This window comes from Cygnus olor, chromosome 5 (genome assembly GCF_009769625.2).
Source record: "Cygnus olor isolate bCygOlo1 chromosome 5, bCygOlo1.pri.v2, whole genome shotgun sequence".
Taxonomy (NCBI): Eukaryota; Metazoa; Chordata; class Aves; order Anseriformes; family Anatidae; genus Cygnus; species Cygnus olor.
In genome coordinates this window covers 2,591,363-2,600,869 of record NC_049173.1, presented here as the reverse complement: position 1 = coordinate 2,600,869, position 9,507 = coordinate 2,591,363, and the positions used below count along the sequence as shown (strand labels likewise).

Genomic DNA, 9,507 nt, shown 5'->3' with positions numbered 1-9,507 from the left:
GCTGACGTCACGCCCCGGAGGGGAGGGGAGGGGGGGGAGCGGGGTGCTCTCTGCGCAGGCGCCTGCCGCCATTTCGTGAGGGGGAGTGAAAGGGGGAGGAGGCGCGGGGCACGCCGGGAGGCGGCGCGGGGTTGATTAGCGCAGGCGCCCGCCGCCATCTTCCTCTGTCAGGCGGGCGCGCAGCGGGCAGCATGGGGCACCAGCAGCTCTACTGGAGCCACCCCAGGAAGTTCGGGCAGGGATCGCGGTCCTGGTCAGAGCGCGTCCGCGGGTGGCTGGGGTCCTCGGGCCCCTGTGTCTGCCCCCCTCCTTCCCTTCCTCCCCGCCCTCCGCCGCCATTACGCGCCCTGACCGCTCTCTCTCGCTTTCTCCCCCTCACAGCCGCGTGTGCTCCAACCGCCACGGCCTGATCCGTAAATACGGGCTGAACATGTGCCGGCAGTGCTTCCGCCAGTACGCCAAGGATATCGGTTTCATCAAGGTGAGCGCTGGGGCTGGGCAGAGAGGGAAATGTATGCCTTTTCCCGCTGATCTCTCACGCCTTTCTTGTCCTCTCGTAGCTGGATTGAGCGCTGGGAGGATGCGGCTGTCGCCAGATGCTCCTGCGGCTTACCCAGGCCTCCCTGATCCACCTGCAGTATCTCAGCGCAGCTTTACTCAATAAATGGTCTCCCTGCCCATCTGATGTGTGTGCACTTGATTTCTGTGACAGTTATAATGCCTTATGTTCTGTTACTGGGTCTCTTCTGGAGGTACTGTACTGGGGACAGGTCTGTATGATCCTGTACTGGTGTCCTGACTTTACCCCCACAAAACCATGTGGTCTCGAGTGCTGATGCTCTTGTCTTTGAGCCCGGAGGCAGCAGCCTGCCTGCTCTTAGCTGCTTAGTAACTCCCTCTGCCAATTTACTCTTAAATCCATGTGCTCTTTGGGTAGTGCACCACTGGTTTGGGTTGGTACGTTTTCTTACATGCAGTGTGAACACTTATATGTACCCCATCTAGGTAACTTAGAAGTGGAGGGGTGTCCTTGAGTCATGTAAGCGCTACTGATTGTGCCAAAAATTTATTATCACTTACAGTTCATACACAATGTTTGGTGAGGGTAGGGTTCCCCTCTCCAGAAAAAACTTGCCTCTGCACAGATGTGGTATGGGCCACTTGAAATGACTGGTGAGTGAGTGAATGGTCTGGCAGGCTGCTGGCAGCACCACCAGAGTTCCTGGGGTGAGAGGTTGGCATGCTGTGCGCCAAGGGCTCGTGATTCGGTACTGTGGTGCAGAGCTGTAACTTCCTGCCTGCGTGCCACCATCATAAAAGGTCTAAGGCTTCAGGGTGTGGGAAGCAGTGGGGAATTAACAGTTACCATCAGAACAGCAGCAGAGGGGCAACAGTATGTAGGTCTTGAGCCAGAAATAGCCTGTGGGCAGGGCAGATACTTGCTGGGCTGAGGCCTGTGTGAGATGTGCTGGATAGTCTGAACATCCTCACACTGAATTAAGGAGCTGAATTAGTAGGGGCTTATATATGGTTGGAACCACGCATCTGTTGCTTCATCTGGTGCGTTCTGAAGTATCCAGCCACCTGAAGATTCTGATATCGTGGGGTTGAAGAGTTGGGCTAAGGAGCACTCAGGCATGTCAGAGGCCTGGAGTTATGCCTTCTATTTACCTTTAAGGGGATTAAAAGCGTCTGTTGGGGCTGTCCTATCCAGGTTGGTTTTTTAACCGTTCTCCTGAAGTTACTTTGCATGAGATTACTGACCAGTCAAGTCTAATTATACCTGAAATGGCAAATGGAGCACTTCTGATTGGGTGCTCTGAATTTAGTTTGGGAATCCTTGCCTTTTTTTTTTTTTCAGTCTAGTGGCTATTAAATGTCACAGAACAAAGTGGGGTAGGGTTTGGGGGGGAGTGGGAACAAATTTTAGTGCCGGTGGCTGGAGTATTTATTCCATGTGTTAAAGCCTCGCTCCTGAGGTGCACAGAGCAGTGTACCCGGACCCTTATCCTCTGTGAGTACCTCTCGGAGCTGAAGCGTGGCTGCGTCCTGTCACAGTTCCTCTTTAGGTTTATGCAGTGATGGAAGCGCAGAAAAATCTGATAGATGCCACAGGGATGAGCTCAGCATAGACCTGTCAAGCAAACAGGCATGCCTGATGTCACAGCTGGTGGCCTTTGGTGAACTTTAATGTCAAACTTCCCACGAGGAACCTGTGGGAAGCTGCGCAGGGGTCTCAGGTGGGTTTACAGCAAAAGCTGAAGGGCTGTGGGGGTGAAGCTGCAGGCTGGCACCAGCAGCAGCATGGAGCTTGTTTACTTTTTTCCTAACTGTGCAGTTAAACTGGCACAGCAGCATGTGCTGCAGTGGTTAGTTGGTGCCAGCGGTTTAGGAATTACCTGAAACTAGTTTGAAACTTGCTTCAATACTTGGTAAGTAACACCAAAAGTGAGTTAAAGCAACCAGCTGGGTTAGCACATTTTTTCCCCTGGAAGAAGGTATTGCTATTATCTGAAGAGTTATGTTATCTTCATTGCAAGGGGATTAAACCTTCAGTGAATGACAGGGGAGGAATGGATAGACAGGGAATACTAACCAAGATCAATTAATAGTTAAAGCCTGATACAAAAATTGAAAGGTAGCTATATGGGACTGTCTGGCCTAGAGGATTTCCATCTTCCCTTTGCTTTGAGGCAACAGCATGTTACAGAATCTTGCAGAAATGCGTTCAGTCTCTGTTTTAATCATGCACTGGTCCTCAAAATGTCACACAGACTGTCCTGCATGAAGATGCTGGCCAGCTGTAGCCTGAGAGGATGATGTCTGAGGATCAAAATAAGCTGGGAAAGGCTGAGAGGGCAGGAGGAGTCCTGAAAGTGGTCAAAGTGGAGACCCAGAGAGGGGGGAACCTTGAGGCAGTGTGGGGCAAGAAGGGCACTGAAACAGGAGTGAGCTGTTCCTTTTTGCAGATCCTACAGCGCAGGGATGTGGGTCCTGGGTCACCCTGCAGGCTCTGATGGCTCAGCTCTGCTGCTGAAGGCCTGGGTTTGGTGGACAAGGAACAGCCAGGGCGTGCTGCGGGGCTCATCCTGCTCTTTGAGCCAGGAATGATGAAATCCCAGGGTCTTGGCTGGAAACTTCCCAGTGTAAAGCTCGGTTTGTATGCTAAAAAAAAAAGTTCCTCTGGTGATTGATTTTCCAGTTTCAGCTAAGACATAGGTGAATCCTACGGGGTGCATTTGTTTGGCTTCAACGTGGCTCTGATAATCAGAAACTGCTAGCTGTTTTTTTATAACCGATTACTGAATTTCTTATGTCAAGGGGACTCATTGGAAGGGTCTTTCGTTAAATGTTATTTTAGCTAATGCTACAATCTTAGATTTGTTCTGTTTCAAGAAAGCAAGAAAACGGCCAGCTTTGCTGCTGTTACTGGCCTCTGCTCTTGGGCCCTCAGCAGAGAGCTGGGAGCTGTGGTGTAAAAGCTGCTTTCTCAGGAGGTTGCTCTGGGCTGACATGGGTGCTGCACTTGTGCAGTGCCTCTGCCTGAAGCAGTTACCCACCTGGCCACGTCCCGGGGCATGAACCCCTCCGCATGGTGATGGAGCAGCAGCCTGACACCAAACCTCTGCCAAGGAACGATGTTAAGGAAAATTTACTGACATTGCCAGCAGCTGGGGCTGCGTATCCAGACACATCTCTTCTTACTGTGAAAGATGCTTCTCGTTTTTATTCTGTCCTCATGTCATACACACCTGACATAGTGTAAAATTTCAGTCAAACGCGATATAGGTGAAGATGTAAAATGGTACTGGCCAAGGTGCAAGTCTGAGAGCTCAGAGCTGCAGAGAGACACTCAAGTCTGTTTGGCAGCTGTGGATTAGCCCGCGTCCCCTGAGCAAAGCTCCCTCCTGGTGGTGAGATGCTCTTGGGCACCTCCTTTCTCTGCCCTGTGTGGGTGGTGGGGCACAGCACTGAATTATGCTGGGGCTCTGGGCCCGGCAGCCCAGTGCCCGAGCAGCTGGGTTAGCTGCGTGATGGAAAATCGTAATAAAAACGCTCCGTACCAAATAACTAAGGAATCCAATTGAAAAGGAGCTTCCTACGTGAAAACAAAAGTGAAAGATGTTTTTGAATTACTCTGCACACATTAAAACACCTAAATTGTCACTTGGTAATTTTGTAAACTCCTTAAATGGTCCTGCCTTTTTCCTGTTCTACTGCTCCCATCTTTTAAGTCTAGTGGGAAGGTGGTGTAGTAGAAACTGCAACACCTCTTTACCTTACTCCTGCCTTAGCTAGGTATTTATTGCCCAATATACAGAGAACACTAGGTGCCAAAACCTTGAATTTCCTGAGCTCATTGTGAAAATTGCATTTTTTTTTTCTTCCTAAAGCTGACGGTTATGGGCTCTGAAGGCGCACAGATGTGAAGCTCAAATTTATTTGGAAGCAAAATGATTTATAAAGAGCTGCTGATTCCCCGAAAGAACAGGCAAAATCAAAGTACTCTTCAAGGACTCTGCTTTAATAGCAAACAACTAATACATGTTTTTCTGTGGGGAAATAATGTTGCCTATTTGAAGCCATGCAGGAGATACTGATACCTTTGCTTTGAAAGAGATGAACCTCTAATTGCTGAAATAGAGTTTATGTGAGGTTTGGAGTGTAGGAAGAAACACTAAATTGCGCTGGATTATGCATCAGATAAAATCTGTGATTACCAGAGGCTCCGAGAGGAATTTGCAAAGGTTTAGGTAGAACACCATCTTTTGAACTTGGCCTGAGGCTAGAAAAAATGAATCTGCTTGGTATGCTCGGATAGGAAGCAGTGCAATTCCTTCAGGCCGGCCGCAGCAGCGCAGGTGCTGTGGAAGCCTGTGTGCCTCGATGCCCTCCTGCATGGATTTCCAGCCTGCGTGTGGAGCTGCTCTTCAACCAACAGACCAGTTTTATGGTGGTGGGTGAATGTGGGAACAGGCCGGGGGTGTTCTTTGGGCTGTTGTCTTGTTTGCAGCACCTTGGGATGAGTGCCAGGCCCGGCAAGGGACTCCCTGTCACCTCGGCTGGATCCAACTCCTTGCCCTGTGTGCGTGGAGATCTGGGGGATGCTCTGGTGTCAGCAGAGGCCACCAGAGAGCCGCAGAGATCCTGACCTGACAGTTCAGTGGCATTTTCACTGTTAATGGAATGATGGCTTTCTTATTAGAAACGGCTGAACCTTCCTCTTCTGCTGGTGATTAAAGATGCACTAGTATGGTGGGAAGAACACCAGGTGCACCCTGTTGGGACGAGGACAGCAGCTTGCCCAGGGCTGTAGGTATTTCAAAAAGTGACATTCCTGAATTTCTGCAGGAGCAGTTTGTTCCAGCACACGTGGGCTGCAGGTGATGCTCGGAGCGGAGTGCGCTGAGCCACTGCCCCAACAGGTAAGGGGAAAGGGGCCGGGGAGTTTTGGGGATTTTTGCGGAGGAATGGGGTGTTTGGCTGAGGTCATGTCAAGCAGGCTCAGGGTGGGAACTGCTGCTCCAAAAGTGTGCTTAATGTGACGTTCAGCACCGTGGGCTCCCAGGTCTGGTGGACACGGGGAGATGGCACAGGGGTCGACCGGGAAAGGTGCGCAGGGATGCCAGGTCCAGCAGGAGCTGACCACCACGAGCAGAGCACCCAGCGGCAGGGTTCTGCCCCATGTCCTGTCCATCTGCCAGACCAGGAGGGAGCTGGGGGTCTGCAGTCCCACACACCACGGGTGGAGTGGTCACTGCAGCGAGTACCGAGCGCGGCGCAGCCACCCATGCCTGGGTGCAGAAGCTAGATGGCACAGTCAGCCCGCAGTATCGCTGCTGCGGCAGCTTTGCACAGCCTGGCTGCCAAGGGTGGCCAGAAACTTTCTTCTTTTCTTACTGTGACATCAGAACTGAGTTTTCAATTCTTGTCTTTTTCTCTTTTTTTTTTTTCTTTTTTTTTTTTCCTTTCCGTTTTTGTCTGCAGCCAGCTGACCCAGGTTCCAGGGTGGCCCTGATCTCACTGGTACCTGGCAGGATTGCTTCACAAAACCAAAACATATACAAGTGCTTCGCTGCCAGCCTCGTGCTCTGGTCCTGCACTTGCTGTCATTTTGGAGAGGAATGTTAAAAACCTACCCAAAGCAAGAAAGCACGCTTTATCCCCAGTCAGGTCATCGCTGTCTTTCTCCTGAGCTCATTTGTCACTGCAAGAGGTTGTGCAGAGGGGTGCCTGTCTGGGCCGGCACCATCCCTGAATTTGGGACCATTCATTCATAAATAGATTTTGGTAAAGTCTCAGCTCCCACCTGTGTGTCACTTAATGTGCTTAAGTGCTAGGATGTTGCTCTTCTGCATGCTCTCTGCTTAGGGGCGAGCATTGCTCTTACACCAGCGCTCAGCCATAGCCCCAGCAGATTTGGGTAAAACGCACAGATTTCCCACCCTGATTTCTGCAGATGGCCAACACCAAGAAGGCTGACCCCGCAGGCATGTTCTGCAGTGACACTCGGGTACTGACGGCCCTTGATTTATGGATTTTGGTTCCTCTGCTGCCCCTGCCCCATCCCAGTGCCTGGAGGAGCCCCTGTGGGGGTACAGCACCCCCACCACGTCCCTGTTCTGTGCACTTCGTGGCATGGCAAGATGAACGCCTGGAAAAGGCTGGCCAGATGGGATCTGGCTCATGGCACGGCGAGCAGAAGTGCTTCTAAATAAAACATTCTCAAAGACCAGCATTAGGCATCGGTGGCTCTCTAATATGCGCTGCTTGTTGGGAGTGTGTGTTCGTCGCACACAATGTTTATTTATGGCATGTAAAATTTATTTCAATCAAATAATTTCCATAACTGAATATTTATGCCAACATCCACTGAATGCTCCTTGACTAAACTGAAAACTATTTATTCAGTTATAAATGTTTACTTGTTTAGTGTTAAAACTGCTTTAAACAAACTTAAAAATCAAATTGACATCTTCCCTGCCAGCAGGATTTTCACTGTATTCCAGACACTGACTGTCTGAGCAGTGTGTTTTATTATTATAACTTCAGTTCAAATAGCCTCTGTATATTTATGGCCTTTAATGGCACTGACTATCGGAGTGCCAAGTCCAAATGCAACAGAACTGCTGCCGCTGTTCCCAAATATCTTGGTCGTTTTGAGGCCAGGTCAGGTAGAATAGCACTTCACTGCCCCACATGCTCAACATTGTCTTAAATGACATCGTGCTGAGTTAACTCCGTGTCTCACTGCCTCGCTGCTTTAAAGCCCAGGAGACTTTTAAATAGGGTGAGTCCCCAAGCACGAGAGGTTGGAAGTCGTATTTGTGTCTTGAGGGATCGTGGGCGCTCTGCGTGGGGCTGTGGTGGTGGCTTGGGGAGCAGAGGGTTTTACACACCCTGAAGGAAAACCTGCCTGCTGGGCTGGTGGCACAGGGGTGGGCAGCACATGGTGCCACCTGTCCCAGGGTGGTGGTCAGCAGAGGAACTGCCAAAAATCACAGAGCATCGCCCTGTGCTCACGGCATTTGTGCCCCCACCTGTGATTTTCCAGCCAGAGCTGTGCCCCTGGGGACAGAGGCAGTGGCCATCAGCTGCTGCTGCCCCACTGAAGTGCCCTGTCTGTCCCACCCCAGTGAGGTCCCCAGGATGCGACCACCAAACCCAGTTACTCGTGGTGCTGGGCAGGGCTGAGCAATGTGGTTATTCACTGTTTACAAAATGAATTTTTCCTTATCTTGCATCCTGCGAGAGGCTGAAGCTGCCCATGCTCTCCCTCTGCAGTGCCGGCTGCCTGGCAGAAGGCGGTGGTGATCCTGTGTGGGTACAAACACGCAGCCAAAGTCCTGCCTCCTGGCCAGGTTTGTGCTTTGCAGTAAGGGTTTTGCTTATTCAGTGCCTCTGTGCTGCACTCTGTCCTGCGCATCTCCATCATCCTTCTGTGCCGGCAATACCCATCTGCAGAGCTGGGACTTAGTGTAGGAAATGTGTGAATTTTAACTAGGAGTTCACACACACTGCAGAAATCCCTTCCTAACCAAACACCTGGGATCCTACCGTGTCTGCGGTGCCTTCTGATGGCTTAATTACTTCTCGCTTTTCTGCTAACTCCAGTGCAACAACGAAAAATGTGACCCTGCTCAGAGCAGCGGGCGAAACCCAGCCCCTGCCTGGGGCTCAGCTTTGCTCAGGGCAGCTCCTTGCTCAGCTGTTTTTCTTGAGGATCTAGGAACACAGACATAAATCTTTTTGTGCATGTGCAGGCGTTGTTTATCACTGCTTTGATTGTGTATACCCTGGGCAAGCACTTTACAAACCCTGGCAAATAGATGGTCTGTGGCTCGGAAGAGCAGAAAATCCCCTGGAGTTATACCCGAAGTTTACAGCATCTTGTCTGCAGCACTGCTGCGCTCGCATCAGCTGTAAAACTTGGTTATGTTTCCCCTGCTCTCTCCCAGTGCTCGATGCAAGGGTGGTGGCACAAAATCAATGCCCAGCTCCATGCTCTGAAGCATCTGTCCCAGCTGAAGGACTTGGCGCTGTCCTGGGCTTGTAGGATTTGGGCCACCTCCTGTGTCTTGTCCTTCCCAAAACTCTGTGGGACAAGGTAGGTTCCCACAGGTCTGGGTATTCTTGGACACAGACGTGTGGGTCTCACTTATGATGGGTTTTGTGGGGATTTGCACATTTCTGTATTTTTGGGGAGCATTTGGTTTGGACTTGAATGATCACATGCACATGGTGATGTTTCCCCTATGTGAGGTGATACATGAAGTTATAGCTAATTAATACAACTTATAATAACAAGCTTATTAATACAATTAATAACTAAAATACAGTTAGCAGGAAAGGAGGGCATATTTTAGGATCACACATCCAGAAACATATCCCCCCTGCAGGTGACTGTAGGTGAATCCCATTGGCATGGGGCTTTGTGGCTTACCAAGTCCCCTTGCTGTGGGGCTGTGGGAGGAAATCAGGGTTTGTCCTAATGTCGTAATGTTTGTCCTCTGTATCAGTCCTGCTGCAACACAAACCCGACCTTCTCTGGCTTGAGGACAGATCGAGGACTTGGCTGAAACCTCCATTTCTGGGATAAGGAGGGGAGAACTGACAAATCACCCTTGGATCTTTTATTACAGAGCAGTGTCATTTTATCTTAACCCTGCCAGTGCTGTGGGTCAGAATACACAGCAAAATGATGAGCTCTCTCCCACTTGCAGGTTTCTACCCTAAAAGCTTTCCACTACGATGCCGGCTGAGAGTCCACTGGGTGACTGAAGTGAGGAGGGGACCCCCATACCCGTGCACCAGGCTGGGGTGAAGGAAAAGAGAATATAAGAAAAAATACAGAAGGAAATGTTATTTCCCCAGTGCTTTCCTCCCAGAGGGCTGAGAGTTGCTCCGGGATTGTGTGGGTGGAACCGGGCAGGGCTTTGAGTATCCAGACGCCGTAAACCAGAGGGATGTCGTGCTCTGAAAAGAGGCCGTGAGCTGTGACACCTG

The 9,507-nt window shown here is 50.5% G+C and overlaps 1 protein-coding gene across 1 annotated transcript; it reads left to right on the top strand.

Moving 5' to 3' along the window:
- The first annotated feature begins 78 nt into the window (after positions 1-78).
- Positions 79-680, top strand: RPS29 (ribosomal protein S29). The gene is made up of 3 exons (XM_040558895.1): positions 79-253; positions 382-481; positions 561-680. Exons 1-3 carry the CDS (start codon positions 192-194, stop codon positions 567-569), a joined length of 171 nt encoding a protein of 56 aa, XP_040414829.1. The 5' UTR covers positions 79-191; the 3' UTR covers positions 570-680.
- Positions 681-9,507: the final 8,827 nt, after the last annotated feature.